The following is an 18,992-nucleotide window of genomic DNA, read 5'->3' as shown; positions in this document are numbered from 1 at the left end:
CAGCCGGTCATTAAAATTCAATTGACTTCCTTTTAACTTTCTTCTCATTAATCAATAAACATGTGAGGTCTCAAACGTGATTTAATTGGCAACCTGCTTCTTCGAAGTTCTGAAAGCAGATGCGTAGCTCCCAGAGCACAAAAAGTAATTAACTTGTTGTCGATTACTAATTCCACTCACTGTCGTTTACCAAAACATTTTTCTTTGGAGCAGTAAATTTTTATGCATTTTTTTTTCTGGCGCCCGGTTCAGGGGAGTTGCCAATGACTTATTGGAGTATATGATTTCAAAACATCACAACACGACTCTACTGATAAATGGTTTAAATTTCTATGAAACTGGACTACGTGATGCGTAGCTCCCAGAGCACAAAAAGTAATTAACTTGTTGTCAATTACTAGTTTCACTCACTGTCGTATACCAAAACATTTTTCTTTCAAGCAATCAATTTTTATGCATTTTTATTCTCGAGCACCGTTCAGAAGAGTTGCCAATGACTTATTGGGGTATATTATTTCACTCGATAGGAAAGGATTTATGAAAGATAATTCGACGCTTTGTTTGTCACATCATATAAACACAAACTGAAAGGCATGTGTCATATTTGCAAGGTCTTTCTTCTTAAGTTGACGCTGAGGTTTAATGTTATGAACTGATCGAAATACATAGCACTGATTTGAATTTCTAAGTAAGCGGGCTACATTAGTGTTAATTTGCAACTGACCTGACTATCTCGCAATTTTTATCTACCTGTCCAGAGTGGTCACCCCTTAATTAAAGCGTGAAACAATGAAGTTGATTTAAATTTTAATTTATATGCCATGACAATGCAAGCTGAGAACATGAGAAGCCCTCTACCAAAGTACAATTATCTCGAATGTGAAATTATCTACTTTTATAAAGATCACTTCTAAAATAAGGCTGAAAATTTTTAAGAGTTTGTATGAGAAAACTTGTAAAAAATTTGTAAATTTTGGGTGTCTAAACAAAAATTGAGGAGAAAGAAAAGAAGGAAGCAGTAGTTGCAGACAATTATGGCAATAGGGCGCTCTACTACACCTACATTTCTTGCCGTTAATTATTTACGTCGTTGGGCTCTTGCGGTTTCCTTTGTTTTGAAGACGATAGTGATTGGCTGAATAGTGATCACCTGATCCAGCATAACAATGATTGAAAAGTATCCCAGGAAATATTAAGAGTCTAAGGGAAACAAAACTAACTATTTCCCTGGGGGAAATATCAAGTGTATAATATTGTGTAGAAATGGTAGTCGATATCATCGTTGTCACAAACAAAAATATAAATAAACCTGAACCTGAAGCCTACATAAAACTGAAGAATTCCTGTTTTTAGCCGATCCGCTCGCCTTCTCTCATAAAGATAAAGTTGTCCTATCTGACATTTGTGTCGCCAATTTTTGAGCGCAAATTTATCCATATCGTGTTTTCGAGGTTGTAAATGGATGTTGTTTCAGCTGTTTGTCTAATGGATTTGATTGGTCAAATTCATTTGTTGAACCACTCATAATTACAATAGCGGTGATGTTCGTTTATTTTTTCACCAAAATAATTGTTTCAGTGAAATGTGGCACAGACAAGATCATTAGGGTAAAGATATCGCCGCAAGGAGACGTATACTTGCATATTATTACATAGCTTGCTTATTCTATTTTTTTTTCCGAATAGACCTATAGTTTGGAATTCTCGGTTAAGTAAATTTTTTTTTAAAAATAGTCTGGCATCAAATTGCACGTTAAAGCGAAATTATCCACCGTTGCACTTTGGAAGACAACAGAATGAGCGCTGTAGTCCTAAGACGAGCAGGAATGGGAGAGGTTGGCATCGTTGGTATCACTGATGAAGAAAAATTGGCCAAAATTGTTCGATCGGTAGGCTATAAGGGTATTAAGGAGAAGTGAATTTGCTGTAAAATTTCTGTTGGACATAAAATTTCCAAAGTTTGTTTGTAAGCTGGATCGTTTTCTGACAATAAAAAGAGGAAACGATATTTGTGCAACCCCCTCGGAACTAAGTTTTATTCAAATTTTCGTCTGTAACCATCACAGATTATTTTTCTTTGACATACTCAGTGATATCCAATTATTTCTCAGCTCACGGCTGGGTTCTAAAAAATGAAAAACAAAACAGCATTTTATCATCATTATATATATCTCTGGAAAGTGTGGGTGCCTCACAAGATGTTGGCAAAAAAAGATATCGTTGCAGCAAGGCTACTGAGACTAACCCAAAAAATCGTATCTCTTTTGTAGCCAATAAGAAAGCAAGAACAAATCAATAATTTATCAAGGCTTTTTAAAAAAGGCTTACTTACAGTAACCGATGAAATTGGAGAAAGACAATAATGTCATTGTGTGGTGAATTTTTCAGCTTTTTTCACCAAATATTTTTTTTTTGCTCTGACTAACTCGAAGTTTGTCCATTGTTACCCGGCTCGTAAGACGTGGATATAGCTACGTCGTTACCACATACTAAGAGATATACAAACCTATGAGGACTTTGGCTTGACGTTTGCAGCAAAACGGCCAATCACATTTCCTGCGGGCGAATAGCGTGCCACAACATATGTGTGAGTGATTCCGTTATCTGACACTATTTTGGTCAAAGCTGCGCCCAGTTTGGTGGTGCTCTTCCATACAACCTGAAAGCAGCATTGACAATAAGTAAACGTAAATTTGGCTTTGAAGTGCATATCCTTCTTCTTCACCAGGAAAGCTATACGATTACGGGTCATTTAGCTGCAGGAGGCGGGGATGTTGCAATGGTGAGAGTTCTCGCCCCTCACTGCTGTGGCCCAAGTTTGATTTCTGGACCTGGCGTCGAAAGTGGATTAAGTTAGTTGGTTCTCGTCCTTACTCTGAGGGTTTTTCTCCAACATTAAAATTTCCAGTTTGATCCTGAAACAGTGGACAAGAAGAGCCACCACGTGAAATATGTTCTAATAAACATTACTATTGTTATTATGATTATTTTTACAATTATCATTACCGTAAACGAAAGTAGTAATGGCAACAGCTTATTACAATCAGCACTAGGATGAGAATTATAGCCGATGAGAAATAAAATTAAAAAATGATGACTACATATCTGATGCCATGAAAAATGTGGGTGAGCAAATCAAGATTGTTTGGGAGGATGGTACATCGAAGCTTTGTGAAGAGCCAAGTAAAGCGAAGCCATTACCATGTCGGAAAAATTCCAGCCCCTGGTTGCACTGCATTTGGCCCACGTACGATTTTTTCTTAAGTCAACGCCACTACTCCGTAACGGTCATGGGCCAATTTTAAGGTACCAAAGAAACTCCCGATTGATAAATATGTTATGATTAGATTTTTGATCAAATAAGTTATCAAATTACTGAAACAGCGTCGTAATTTTGAGTTTTAGTGTAACCAACACATATGAAAAATGGATGGGAAATTCCTCTCCGATCTTGATGAGAAATTAAGGTGCTCAGACACCGGTGATGAGTCTTATTCTTACCGCTGTGAAATGTCCAGTAGCGAAACTAAATCCTGGATTATCGAAGTCATAAAACTTTATTTCATTGTACCTACCAATGAAAAAAAAAAAATCGGTTTACTTCAGGATTTGGAAAGTCAACATAAAGCAAATGTCAGTTAAAGGACAGGATGTAATCGTAAACAACTCGGCTATGACGATGTCATGATGGAATTGCCTATGAGCTTAAAAAATCAAATGTGGAGCAACAAGTGGCGATACTAACATTTTCGGGCTAGGAGGGGGGGAGGGGGAGGGAGAACAGGAGCGCATTGGGGTTAGGGTACGTGCAGTCTTGGTTTGATTCCAACAACTAACGTCACGCGTGGGTTGAGGTTGCTGTTGAATCTCATCTGTCCTCTGAGGGGTTTTTCTCTGGGTTCTTTGGTTTCTTTCCTCAATAAAAAACCAACACTTTAAAGTACAATTTCGATTGAAATCAATGTTCTAAAAGTTCTAAAAGCCATTGGCTGGAAGCGTCACTGCTTGATGTAGGTGATTTATCTCATTCAATTTATCTAATGTTACTGCGGGGTTTTGTGTGGACAGGAGGGAGGCGAAGGCACCCTATTAGAGGCTAAGTATCCTATACGTTCCCATTATCCTAATGTATTCATCCATATTCTTGTTCTCCTGAAAAAGATCGCACGACGATTTCTTTTCCTCATGTCTTCAAGGATTATAAAAAGGCTTGTGGAAAATGTTCATCGAGGTTAATTAAAAAACTTGGTTCTTATTTTGACCTTCATGATGACTTCCGTTCAAAGTGTTGAGAGTTAGATCACTGTCACTGACAATATTCCGTTTTAGAACTGCTCTCACTCTAAAAAGATCACACTTCAAGATATCCTGAGCTCCAACTATTTACATTTACGTGCATTTTGATTAGTTGCTACTCATAATCTGTCGATAATACTAAATTTGTGATAAATTTCCCTGGTATACCCTTTTTTACGCAGCTATGCCTACCAGGACTTTACGGCATCTGAACAGGATTTGACAAATCCGCTCGAGCCTGAGTACAGGTTTTCTCCTTCGGCAATGTTTTTAGCGTGGACTAGGCGTCCAGTAGAAGCCAAGTGATCTGCCCAGTTCTTTGCATCCTGAGCCAGTTTGTTATCCCACACCAAAGCTGGGGCTCCATGAAGAGCCCGCTTTTCATTATGGGCCTGCAGGCAGGCATCTGGGTCCACTTCGTAGTTGGAGATAAAAACAATGTTTATCAAAATAAATAAAATACGTTAGTTTATTCCGTCTGCCCTTATTCAACCTTTGTTCAAGAATTTATAGTCCTGCAACGGGAGGCCATCACACAAGACCTGTTCCATGCTGTGTTCGACTGCCTTTAAATCTGCAGCGTGTGGTATTTGAGTGACTGTTAGTCATCCATAATGTCTGTCTAGCTCAGTGTGATGTATCTCCAGAGTAAGCCATTTGTCTCTCTGTATGTCCGTCTATCAATCTGCCCGTTTGACTGTCTTTTAGCTGCCCCCGCCTAATTGCCTTTTGGCCCTTGAATGCCTGTCCGTTGTAAGCTTATACCTGTGGTTATATGGACATGCCCGTTCCTCTATTGGCATGTTAGATAGTTTGATTTTGTTCTAGTTTGGTTCTATTCTAGTTTGATCTTAAAGACTCACCTTGTGGGATTGGTGTGGGCGCCACTGAAAAAACAAGGAAAAAAGAAGCGTACACCTGACTAAGTTGCATATGAAAAAGGAGTTATAAATGAACAAAAAGGCTGTCAACAACGACTAAAAATGCTCGTTTCGCAGCAAACGTGCATGCTTACTCAATTACCTTACTGCGATACAATACTAAATATATTAATTTTTTTCCTTAACTCAAAATGAGATGATAGACCTTCTAAAATGAGGTAAAATTTCTAACAGGGGTGATAACGTGGCTATATGGAAATTAATTCCTGTGCGGATATAATTCAAACTCAAAAAGCTTTTTCTTGGATTACTACGAATGCTATTCCCCCCAATGGCCAAAACAATTACTGTTTTGAAAATGGTTAGACCCCACTTCTACTGGAAGTCGTTTCTCATACCACACATCTACTGCTTTGAAATCTTATTAACAGGCGAGCCAATGTTCAGCGAAATGTGTTTCTTCCAAAAAATTAATGATTAACAAGTAGAGAAAAACTGGGTTCTGAATCTTCCACTTGGCTCCCTCACTATCTCAAACTGCCCAAAATATTTTGTTCACATTGTCTATTTCTAATATCACTTACTTATACAGTGACCACAAGTAGCATAACAGTTTTTCCTCATAAACTGTTCCATGCCGCCGGTACATCCATAATTTTTTTTCCACATAGTGCAGTAGCTACCCTTTTTGTCTATCTCGTTGGCTGTGCACGCTGTGGAAAACATGCTCGTGTATCACCAAAGGTAAAAAAAATATATCGACAGATGTAGACTAAGTCAAGCCTTTGACCGGAGTCCCGTTTTGTTTCTCAAAAGGCAACTCAAGATTGTTCCACGTTTCTTTTCACACTTATTGCTAACAATACAGCTTGCTATGCATGCAAAATACAGCTTGCGCACTTAGTACTTACAATAAAGCTTGCTACACATGCGAAATACAGCTTGCGCACAGACGGACTTGCCGACGAGCGCGCAGCCAAAGTTATTGCCTGGATAGGTTACCATAATTTCTTTGGAACGGGCTTCTGTTTGAGAGCTTATCTTGAATGGAAAGACCTGATGAAACTGAATCTGCTGTTTGGTACGACTCCCGAAGAGAAGTCTGGTCATTTCCTGATTTCAACTTCTTTTGTAAAAATGTTTATTACATAATAGTTATTATAAAATAGTAAATTTTCACCTTTCGGTGCTTCCGTTGGAGGCACTGCAAAAGAAAGTTTGTTGGTTTTTAAAACATGCGACGGTGACATTTGGGGCGAAATAAGTTCTAAATTCCGATTTACTTCATTAGTTTCTTATCTTCATATCACCGAACTAACATTACATTCCAGCATCTTCCTGACTGTAAAGTTAGTTGTCTGTGTTTGACTATGTCTTAGAATATGATTTTACTTACGCTGGCAACGGCCACAACTTGCGTAGCAGTTTCCCATCATAAATTGATAGTATTTACTATTCTGAGAACAAAATCCTTTGCCTTCCCACTGTGGACAGCCACTACTTTTGTCCATTTGGTTTTCAGCACAAACTGCAAGAAAATATAAACTGCAAATCATCGTTTACGTATTAAGAAAACATGAAACACAAAGGGTGCAAGTGCTAAGCAATCTCGGTGGTAACTAAGTTCTTTGATTTTTTCGTCAAATAATCTGATAGAGCTCAATTTCCTTAAAGCGAAAATGAAAAAAATCCAGAAGGCTTCCCCCCAATCAAAAATTTATAGTTAAGGTCTTGTCACTTGACTCAAAGCAGTTTTAAGGAAGGTTCAATCAATCACGATGTGTATATATAGGCAAGAATTGAAATATACTCACTGGCTCTTTTCTCGACGTCGTTCTGTATAATAATTTTTGGACCTGGGGCGCCCTCACACGTCACTTGAAACGTGACGAGGTACAGGCCAATGAACAAAATGGAAATCATCTTAAGAATATCTGAATATTTGAAAAAAAAATGCGTAAATGGAAAGATCTTTTTAAACTGGCTTCACACATTTTCACTTTGCCATGCGTCGTTCCACCTTCACCTCAAGGCGTCTCTGAGCGATAAAACCAAGAGTCCCTCCCATATCATTAATGTTTTTATCTTTACCGAATTGTTAACAAAGAAATGTGTTCTAATCTACTGTAATGGAAATAAGTATTAGAGTTGTATCGATTTCTAGGAAAACTTAGGCCTAGTTCAAACGTCGATCTTTACATGTACCGAACCTAATTGCAATTTGGGTCGACTCGAATAATTAAGAGCGGCAGTTGATTTAAACGTCTATACAAATCTGCCGATCCTAATTGATTCAAACGTCGATCTTTACATGTACTTAATAGAAACGTTAGGTTCGGTACATGTAAAGATCGACGTTTGAACTAGGCCTTAATAAAACCCCAAAGGTGAAAGAAAAATTATAATAATGATAACGCTGATAAATGGAGTATGCATTAACTATTTCTATATTGTGACAGTCGTGTTTAATTATATGTTTCCCCGACAACTGAAGTCGTTTTTGTAAATTTATCATTTCAAAACTGCGCATTGTAATTCCAATTTTTTCCCGCAATTTTGATATCAACAAATTTAACGAAACATTTCCTGTAACTGTAGAATCTGAACTAAGAAAAACGATAAATGTTTACTTTCTAAGTGACGCCTGCATCCATATGCAATTTGAGATCAATTGATTTTTTTGCACATAACACCTGTTAGGTTAAACCTTTGAATTACTGTAATTCGCTTGAAATTTAGTTAATTTTACGCGTCTCGAGATGGCTGTGTTTCTTAGGTTTTAGACAAATTAAAAACTTTCATAAATCTATTAGCACATCAGATCTTGTATAAATGACCCCACAAGCTTTTCAGCCTTTACAATTATCATTTTAAAATAAATTGAAAAGCTTTTTAATTGATAGATATCGTACTTGACACAGGGGTTTTTATTCATAGAATCCATCAAGACATGCAAACGAAGAAAAAAGTGAAAGTAAAAGCCTAATTTTTTTCAAATGGTGGCGTTATTTTCATTTTTACTCCAAAATGACGCATATTCGTAATCTCTATGTCAATTTTATCAGGTTTGGTTATTGTTTGTAACTCAACTAGGCACGTTGAGTTTCAAGATCCAAATTCATCGAAACTTTGCAACTAGAGGTTAAGAATAAAGATTTGTTTGAGATAAAATTCAAGACTCCTTTAAGTGAAGATCTTGTGAAGCATCTAAAGAAGCTAAAATAAAAAAAATTAAAAGGAGAAAACTGATCCCACCTTGTAAACGTACGGTACTTGGCCCGCAACAGTCGTGAACTAAATTGCGATGACAGATTACTGAAATGTTAGAAATAAGAGCTAGTTAAAAGTTGTAAAGTATACAATAACACCTTCTTAATGAGGAAGGACACTCTCAGTCTTAAAAATCCAAAGAGAGTTTTTTTAAGTTCCGTTTTAGCACTTAATGGATTGTTATCCTTTTTATATGAGATAAAAATTTACTAAGATTGATCGTACCTTGGGAAACGCACTGCACTTGGCCTGCAAGTGAATTGAAGTGGGACGGGGAGAGATGATGAGATTTATAATGTCGATAATTACAGGGTCAGAAATGCAAATCAATGTGTGAATAAAAGAAAAATAGGATCTCTTTGACGCATAACCACGATCGTTAATAAAAAGGAAAACACACCTCTACATTTCTTCAGTTGCTAACGATAAAATAAAAAATTTTCCTAACAATTCTTTTTTGGGAATCGTTAATGAGTGAATGGTAACTTTTCTACCAAAAAATTTTTTAGTTCCTTTCGTTGCATGTGTGAGAAAAGGTGAAGTCATTTGGTGAACTATTCAAAGGATTACAAAAGTGTAATTAGGGGTGCACTGTGAAATTGATTTTGGGTGTATACTGTGGTTCTCGATCAAGGTTTGATATAATGTTGCTTAAATCATATTTCCAACGGGTACGATTTTCAATCATTTTTTCACTGTTGAAGATAATGCAACAACTACCCACCATTTCTCTCGTACATGCCAGTGTTGAAAAGTAGGTGAAAACTAGCGTGTCAAAAGGTTGCGTTTGTTCTATGGGGCGCTTTGAAGAGTGTGAAGCCAATTGACAGATCTTTTCAACGCTTTCAATGGCGCAATTAAGGGAAGATTGTGGGTTGAAGAAATATTTATCGACTTTTGAAGAACGTGATCTCCCTAGATAGCGTTTGTCAGGTAACATTTTGAGACCTGCAATATGTGAACCAGGCCCTGTCCGCGCTAACAACAAATCAGTCCATTCTGGAAGGTTCTCATTTCTACCCGGTTTGAGCTGGAAACCAAAGCTTTCAGAAATCATCCCGAGGACGGAGAAGGATGTATTATAACACGCTGTCTGCTTATACATGTTCTGTCGTAAGAGTATGTTATTTTTCTTTTAATTAAATGCGGTGCAAATGAAATGATGAAGAAATACTCCTTTGCAAAGTACGGGTAATGTGTTTTCTTTAATCAAATTGAGGATAAACTCGAGGGCATTCGCCATGGTTTGGTACTGATTTTTGCGAGGTAAACAATCCTTTAACCAAGACATTGCTTTTGGCAATAGATACAGTTATAAGTGATAAGTTCGACTTTTTCTATTTTTATTGAAAATAATACAAAGACATACACATTTTCTAACACGTTCGTTATAAGATTTACCCTCTGCGAACTATGGCTATCACAGTTTGTCTTTGGTTAAAACTGTGCCAAAAGTACAATTTATCAATGCAGCTTGTGATGCGTTCTGTATATTACAACTTCAGATATAATTCCTATCTCTTCATGATTAATAATCTGAAAAATCTATTTCCTTTATTAATCTATTCAATCATAGATCTCTTTCTTAAATGGCAGGCTTAATTGGTATTGCCTGCATTCATGTAAATTAGCCTTTTTGGACTTGACAGCATATGAATTCACATGGGTTACGTAACCTATTGTGTGGGGTGTTGCATGGTATATGTCGTGACCACTGCTTTATTAGCAGAGAGTTTGTATATATATAGCGTTGGTTTCATTCATATTCATTCGCATCATACGAATGTCTCTGCGCCCTCAAAATTAAATACTCAATACTCAGTGAGGGCTGTCAGTTTCTATAAACATATTTACAAAGGGTATGCATAAGAGTCAGTGCGTTTATTTTATTATCAGTCGTTGGCTTGCTGTATTAGGAGTCTTTTAGAGTTTCTGTAACCTTTCCATCAGTTTCCATATACATATTTACAAAGATTATGCATGAGTCAGTGCGTTAATTGTATCATTAGTTGTTCGGTTGTTGTATTTTGAGCCTTTAAGAGTTTCTCTAATTATTCTTGCAAGACATAATAAGGAGGGTCGCACACAGTTCGTGTTCACACACCCCAACCATGGTAGCTAATTACATTATATTCGTTTGAGCGGGGTAGCGAATTAGAATATAAGTATAATTTTGGCTCCCATTGCAGCCAAGAATTCTTATTCGCATGCTTCACGTCTTTAGCACCCAATTTATCTCTTCTTACCCCTCAATTGATCGTTTTTGCTCACATTTAACTGTCAGTTACAGTCATAAGTTGGACAAAACAAAATTTTAAGTTTTAGTGTTTATGAAATAAAAAATATTGAACTTTTACACGACCTAAAAGACTGGGGAGCGGAAAATATATTGATTTTCTTTTTATTGAAAGAGAACGAAAGACATGAAATCTGATGCTTCTTAATATTCAAACACATGCTTGGCCTCGGCCTTGGCCTTAATCTCCAAAATCTTTACAAGCCAGATATGGCAGGTAAAACTCTAGAATAAATTAAAAATTTATCTTTCAAATCGGCATTCATAATCCCACGGTATCAACAAACACTTTTCATTTAACGAAAACTTCATGTGTATTTCACGTTACCATGTTCCCACCAATAGCATAACTCAATTTTTTTGCATATAAATCACACGCTTTCCACGATTCCTCTACTCTCTCGACGAAGGGCTTGCGCTCGAAACTTCAGCAGCAGAGTTCTTTACTGTGGCCGATTCATATCATCCACTCAGGTGATAAGACCAAGGTTCAGCGGAGAATCATTAATGGGCGAGGAAAAAACGTTAATAGGTCATTTTACAATTGTGTGCTTGGTTGACAAGCCTTTAAACAGGAGTGAGGCTAAGGTTGACCTTGTTATGATACAAACCTTGCTGCTTTTCAAATGCAAATTACTTTGTTATCATGCTAACTAGATACTGGTCTCTATCACAACAAGGTCACCTTCAGCGTCACTCCAAATCAAAGGCTTGGCAACTAAATACACATCTGTGAAAAGGACTATTCGAAAGCAAAGGGACATATTGATAACATTCAAGAATTAATTTGGTTGAAAATGTCTTGAGATATGAAGGAGGATGTCACGTGCAGGTTTATTCTCGCTGGACATAAATTAAACGTTGACTTTTATTCAACATAACATGAATTTTAAGGTACATTTTAAGTAATAAATTAGGGGGTTTTTTTTTAATCGCAAACTTTGATGGGTCATCAGCCTCGCAGAAGCATATTCCATTATTTGTAACCCAGCTTAAATATTACATGACAAGTTCTTGCTTGACGAAGAAAAAAAATGAATACAGAAACAAACCAAATTAGAGGAGAAGTCTGCTTTTCAAATCCCTTTTACAACTTTGGGCTGTTGGTAAGCTTGAAAGGCCGAGGATAATTAAATAATTCTCAAAACGTTCGAAGATCAAGCTGAAACTCAACAGAATTTATGATCTTTTCACTTTTTGATGAAATTTCCTTTCAAAGAAACGAAACTACCCTCGATACATTCAAGATTGCAAAAATGGTTTGTTGCAGACGATAACGACAACTTGACTCTTCTTCGTTTCTCCGAAATTATAATTTTTATGATTAATTGATAATAAGACTTCGTGTCATCCAATTTGGTCTGTAATCATACAAGTGATAAACAAATCGGTCTCCAGCTGCGCGGTCGTCTAATTTTGTCATCATTCGTATGATTACAGACTGAATGGGACCCCACTCAATGCTATTACCATCACTAAAAATTATTGTCGTTTTCATCTGGGATAAAATCGATAAATGTAAAAAAGAAAGCTCCTTACGACATCCAGAGCGATTTCATAGAAATAAAAAAAAAACTTGTGCTGATTAGAGATTTGGTTTTTCAGTATTTTAGACTAAATTAGTCCTTTCTAGAAGCTATATACTACTAGATACTGTTTCCCAACCCAACTCTTGTTCACAGCATAGCTAAAGAAAAATCACAATTACTCATTTAATTGCTTTGCCCGATGAATACAAGAAATTACTAACTTAGGCAGCCGAAGAAAAGATTGATTTGGGAATTTGCAATATTTATATCCCAATTTAGCTGCCTGTATATAAATTTCCTCTCCTGTGATGCAAACTATGAAAGTGTTTAATTAGATTATTTGCGGTTCTTAATGGTTTAATAGCAATTCTCAAAAGAAGGCTTTTTCGTTCATTGTAATTACATATAGCATAAGACAAAACAACTCCCTCAGCTTTCGGTATATCAAATTTGCCACCGGCTTGAACAGAACTTGCGCCATGTTTTGTGAAAAAGTTTTGCCCGCCACGGTCGCGTTTTTACTCCTTCTGAACTTGTCAGGTTCAAAATCAGAGGCACGGGTAAGATTTAATTCAAACTTATTTGCACACATTTTCACCCTCTACCTCAGCCCTGAAATATAAATGCACAGCCAATCAAGGAGGCGTTTGATGGCGTTTTCAGGGAAGATCGAAAGTTTCTTGGTCTTGCCAAACACAAACGTTTCTAGATCAGTAATTTTTTTTGTTAATAAATCAGGCTATTTTATAGTAGGTATGAATAACATCTATGAAAATTACTGAAACTCTAACTTCGCATTTTTGTTTTGTTTCTTATCACTTGGCTATCACTTGCTGATGGTTTTAGAGCTTTTCTCCACGTCATAAATTCTAAATTGCCCTGTGCTCTAGACAAGGAGCAATAATTGACGTGATCGAAAAATTAAGACAAAATGAGGTCACTCAATTGGAAAAATCTTTGAAGTACAACGTGAAAGGTAGTGATTAAATATAAGTGGAAGTGACTGTCCAGTTAAAAGACTGTTCTTCCCCTTATCGGCAGGATCACAAGGGTTGGAGTCTGCGAATAAGACCCTTTAAAGACTACATGCCCAGGAATTATAAGATTCGTGTCGCATTGAGTATTGAGTAAATTTTAAGGCGAGCGTTTGGCATCAGCGAAAAGAAAACCACACTACTCCCCTAGAAGCAATAGTAAAAACACACCTAAATAACAAGAAGGTATAGTCTTCACAACAATCATTTCCAGCTCCCTTTAGCCGCGCGTAATAAGCGTGAGCTACGAAGCACCATAGGGTGAAAGGGAGCAAAACAAGCGATGGGTTGGGGGATGGAGGAGGAGCATTCGATTGCCGCTGCCCTTCTTGAGCTTCGAGAAGATTGAAAGCGATTGGATTTGAGGAACTTATATGAAACTGCGACTTAGTTCCTTCAATTTGATGAAAATTAAATCACAGTTATCCTAGAAAGTTAGGATACCATGATTGCATTAACCATGGTTTAGTCCATTGCCTCATTTATTTCTCATAAAACCTGCCACAATTTAATGAAGGCTGTAGCACACATTCATTTTCAACATTCTTTATTCTGTCGAATTGGTTAGTTGATGAGAAATTAAAAAAGTTTTTGATGTTTTAAGGTCTGTTGATAACGGTGTAATGACAACTTTTCATGACGTTTAATAGCCCACACGTTCAACTTTTAGAACAAAAAAACGCTGACTAAAACAACCTCTTCTCTCTTTTTATTTCTTGTTTCGTCTATACTTTGACAGGGAGAAGATGGAGAAAGAGAGGTGCAAAGGTATGTTAAACGTCAAATGTTGGACAAAAATTAAAAGCATGTTTTAGCTGTACATAAACAACGACGTTATCAGCTAGATTTACTATTATTTCATAGCTACTCACAAAATAATGTTTTAAGGATCAAAATAGTCTGAAGTGACCAAAAACTATAAAAACAATAGACTTGGTTCTTTTACTGATCCTTCGATTTGTTGATTGTTTAACTTTTTTCCGGACTTAATGAGTCCAGTCTTTATTGCTACGAGTTGTTATTGTAAATATAGGCTTCTAGAAATATCTAGAGTGCTGAGTCATGCTGACTGGAATACTTTAGAACTTTCCAGAACGTTTCATCAAGTCGCGCATTTATTATGTATTACTTCTAAAATAGTTCTTATGTAAGCGTCTGGAATGTTCTAGAACACTTTGTAAAGATATGTTAAGACTCACTTGTGTAGTGGTAGTAGTAGTAGTTGTTGTTGTCGGAGCGACGAATGCTTCGAAAGCTATACCGAGAGAGAGTCACTGCGGAAGGCCGTTTATTTCAAAGAACTTTGAAGACAGCAGTGAGATTGTGTCGGTGGTGAGCCAGGATATTGACTGTGGTGGGCTTAATTAGGTTTATTAACAATAAGTATTGTACTGCTTTTAGAAGTAGCTCCTTGTCAAGAACATTACTCGCTGTTTAATAAAGTAGTTGCACGAGTTTGTGGGAATGTGGTGTTGGATTATACCGTCACATTATCGTACAATGTTCCGTGTACAAACGAAGACGGAAGCACTTGGTATTTTATTGAGGTTATTGAAAAATTTACAGGCGATTATTTTAATTAACACCAAATTACTGTTACTACTTGCCAATAATGTACATGAAAAACATTACAGAGAGTCAAGAAATTTTGAAAGCGTGCGCGTCATTCGTAAATTGCACTCGCGTTAAACTTTAAACTCGTGTTACTAGTTTTCAGCCGATCAGAAGCACGTAATTTTTTTCATGTACATTATTAGTTAGTTAATTTTAAGTAATTGATCATTTTATCTACTACAGGGGAGACGGAAGATCTCAGAATTTAGGAGAAGTGAAGGAACAGGTACTTTCATTGGACTATCATCACCACGTCATGCATTTATATCGTTGTCAGCGACGTTATTATTAAAATAAGAATCAATTTGGATGCCACAATTATCATAATCAGCATCATCATCCTCATCATCACTGACATGATTGTTACCATAGAAATAATTATCACATCATTATGGCCATCATTATCATTTCCTTCACATTATCCTAATCAATATCATCATTTTCACTACGGAAATACTATGTACTTATTGATTGAGTGGGAGGGCCGGACTGGAAAATAGTTGGTTCGAAGGTCATATCGAGGTCTCGTCAAGTCAGGACAATAAAAACACACAATTCATCGAAAAAACGCGACTTTTTTCGGTCTTTTTTTCTTTTAAGTTTTTGCGACTAAGCCGTGTAAGTGCAGGACCGGACGGCTTTTCCTGGACCGGCTCACGTCAACCAATCCGGTCCTACAAAACTCAGTTTTCTATGGGCTTGATAGTGATGTGATAGTTTCCATCGTTTCACAACTATCCTTGTTATTTTCATGATTCATGTAACAGCCAGCAGAAATTGAAACAATGGAATTCAGTCGTCATTACCCGCGCTATTAGGTTAGTAATAAAGCAATGGCTGTTAACTTTATGATTATTGTTCCAAGCGCGCAGGTAACATAACTCAGACGTTTAATGTATCATGTCAGCAAATTAAAGAGGTCGACCTTCGTAACTAATGCCGCATGAAGCAACAAGGAATACTGCTAGTTTCTCCCGTTTGCGGAAGAATAATGTAACCTTTGGCCAACTGTTAATATGTTTAACTTTTCCTAATCATTTAAAATTTTTAGGGAAAAAGGGACAAGGCACCTGAACTAATGAGAAACTTTTACAAGCAACAATTGAGAGCCAGTGTGCAAGCTTTATTAGAATAGCTCAAGTCACTCAGCCTCAGGGCCAACATACTCTTTTGTTACGGATACAAACTTGTTTGAAATAAAGCATAATCAAAATGCTCGTGGTTGTATATGGTTGATGTTTTCCCTTTTTAGCCATGTCCAAGCAAAAGTACGAGAAAGTTGTAGATTATCAGTAATCTCAGATTCTTTTAATAACGGAGGCAGCGTTATCGAGTGAAAAGTGACCCGCGTCCAGAGAGTCCTACTAATCATCTATCTCGAAAAGCTGATTTTGCTAGTCGTGTATTCATTCAATGCGGAGAGGTTCCCTTAAATTTTAGAATTTGGCATCGAGCCCGAGTCAAAACCATTCCGAAAAGCAACCACAAACATCTGTAGTGAAGCATCGACCCAGGTGTTCATGATTATTTGGATTTTATTTTTGAAGAATCTTTCACAAATTAAACAAAGCGATTAATAAGTGAGGAAGCACTACAGTAGCCCCGCACTGGTCCAACTAGGTTCAACCATAGAGCAGATTACTTACACTCACATAATTACTAATTTAACTATTCTTTTTCAAAGAATTTCCATATGCAGAAGTTTTTTTTTAGACTATTTTTGAAAAAATCTGTTTTTCCCCTTTTTGCTACTTTTTGGACAGCACTTGTGTAATTTTTTTATTATTATGGCAGCTGTACGTGACATCTCTTGACTCAGAAATACAGAAATCTTTCGTAGTTGATATTTCTTCGTGGACATAAAAATCAACACATCATTTCATTCAAATTAGTATTTACGACAGCCAAGATATTCCTGGTGTCAATTTGCTTCACTCCACCAGTAGGAATTTTATGACTTTGTTGAATTTGAGCCGAGGGTTAGATTCTGTGATACTTCAGTCTAATATCAGTGCCCGAAGGTCTTTGGCACTTTAGTATGTGAATATTTTAATTTTTTCTGACTTAGGCAACATATTTCCTTCTGTAATATAAATATACTGTAACTCACAGTGAGAAACACTGGTAAAAATATGAATAAGATAAGTGATCGGATTATGCCATCGTCAAAATGACGTCATAGGGGTTATTACGTATCAATGAACGGGGTATTGCTTCTTATCAAATTGGTGGCCTTACTTTTAAAACTCAGCGTAAGTTCTTACATAAAAACCACCAATTGATAACATCTGACACAGCTCTCAAAACAGGTTTAATTTGGAAAGAATGACTTTCATCTCTGAATCAAATCTAAATGCATTGTTTATTTTGATTATCTTTTTGTCTTCATTCTTCAGGCTGCAAAGAAAGAGTGAAGAACGGTGAGGAAATGCCAACATGCAAATTGCTGGCAAACAATATCTCTGGGACTGAATGTAACAACTGAAAGATTAATTAAAGAATTAAAAATATTTCACCTTTTTGTCACCTCTGATAGGGCGATCGAGGATCCAATAAAGGACGCTTTTTAATCCGCTGCGACCTTCAAAAACGTAACAATTATCTCTCATTCAACGCTTTCGGAAATAATGGCGATATATGTGGAATTACTGATCACACAAGACTGTCCTAAAAAGTAAAAAAGGAAAACAGAAAAAGCACAGAAGTGAAACATTTAAAATCTTAAAGGCAACTAAACTTCAAAAGAAGACCATCCCTTATCAATCATTTGTAACGTTTCGAATACTAAAGATTTTTCCCCTTCAAAGTGTTATACAATTCTAATCAAATTAAAAACTGTCTTTTTCAACACATTCATAAAGAGCCCCTTTTTTTTTCTGTCAATTCTGCAAAGTTGGGGTCTCATTAATACCTAAAATACCAACGCTATAGCCGCCCCCATAAAAAGATCCCCGTTTACATTAAAATGCAAATAATAAAAAATTGTTGGTAGTTTAGTTCGATTAAGGTTTTTTTTTTCCTACTCTGAAGTTTGTCCCACAGAAGGGTTTTTTTTAAAACATCGCGTCCATTTGTGCTCAATGCTTCAAGAACAAAAGAACAAAAATCACTTCTGCTTAAATCAGAACCATTGGGTACCATGTTCTACGGAAAGTTCTCCTTCGTTCTCTTCACCGTATCGATTTTCGTGCTGTGTTATCAGAATATGGCACAGGTAGGTTTGTCTTTTATAGACATCAGTCATAAGCCTAAAATCCGAGAAGTTGACTATCGTCTGCAAAAATTACGACCATTTCATCTGCAAAATCAAAATTGGGATCATCGATTTTATTGTATCATTAGGTTTTTTTTTCCTTATTTTTTTTCATCTAAGGTACCTGATAACTACAAAGCAGTTTGGACTAAACGACGACTTCTTAGAAGCGTTGTTGACGCTTTAGTAAGTCAATGGCCTTAATTTTACGATTATTACCTTCTATCGTTTGGATCGTTCTTTGTCCAGCTTTTAAAAGTAACTTAACGTCCTCTTTTGAGGATTATGTACACTTGATGAAGTTATTTGTAAGCTGTTTTCTCCTTCATTTTCTCTGATGAGATGTAATTTTCAAACCCGATGCGACTTTTTATTGGTAGTATCTGTATGTACTCTTGTAACTCCTATGACTCATATTTATTAGTTGTAATGCGGTTACAAAAACTGCATAATTATAAATATTAAAATTATAGGTCTTATTTAGTCTTCCGAGTGCATCAATTCTCAAGCAATTCTCACCCATGCTTTAAAAGTATTCAATTGCTTTTACCTTCATAGTCTCCTCCATGGAACCGGCATATGCGCGTTAGCTACAGCAGTGCGTTGTCCAAACGGGGACATTCAGTTGAGGTATTAGTCAAACCCTTTCACAATTCACTTTATTATCATTTATCGTCATCAAAATCGCCAAGATCATATCGTCAACGTCATTACTGTTTCATTCCAAAAACATCCATTTTCAAATAATTAGTGAACTTTGCAATCAGATTGGCTCTCAAGGGTGTGACTTATTCACAAATCGCACTAATTTTTGCCCTAA

At 36.5% G+C, this 18,992-nt stretch overlaps 1 protein-coding gene across 1 annotated transcript; it reads right to left on the bottom strand.

The window, feature by feature from the left end:
- Positions 1-2,020: 2,020 nt before the first annotated feature.
- LOC131786995 (ectin-like) lies at positions 2,021-5,228 on the bottom strand. Its single transcript, XM_059104061.2, has 5 exons — positions 5,159-5,228; positions 4,488-4,710; positions 3,501-3,570; positions 2,506-2,658; positions 2,021-2,124 (listed from the first exon to the last, which is right to left on the bottom strand). Exons 1-4 carry the CDS (start codon positions 5,226-5,228, stop codon positions 2,506-2,508), a joined length of 516 nt encoding a protein of 171 aa, XP_058960044.2. The 3' UTR covers positions 2,021-2,124.
- Between the last annotated feature and the right edge of the window lie 13,764 nt (positions 5,229-18,992).

This window comes from Pocillopora verrucosa, chromosome 2, assembly GCF_036669915.1.
Source record: "Pocillopora verrucosa isolate sample1 chromosome 2, ASM3666991v2, whole genome shotgun sequence".
In the NCBI taxonomy this organism is placed as follows: domain Eukaryota; kingdom Metazoa; phylum Cnidaria; class Anthozoa; order Scleractinia; family Pocilloporidae; genus Pocillopora; species Pocillopora verrucosa.
The sequence above is the reverse complement of the archived record's forward strand: the minus strand, read 5'-3'. Positions and strand labels throughout refer to the sequence as shown.

Bases quoted from the DNA above. Each gene is read 5' to 3' on its own strand.
- LOC131786995 (XM_059104061.2), bottom strand. From the start codon at position 5,228: ATGCAACTTAGTCAGGTGTACGCTTCTTTTTTCCTTGTTTTTTCAGTG. The intron at 3,571-4,487 runs GTAGGCATAGCT...TTTCATTGGTAG, and splicing joins TCAGATGCCGTAAAGTCCTG to GTACAATGAAATAAAGTTTT. The intron at 2,659-3,500 runs GTAAGAATAAGA...TGCTGCTTTCAG, and splicing joins CTACTGGACATTTCACAGCG to GTTGTATGGAAGAGCACCAC.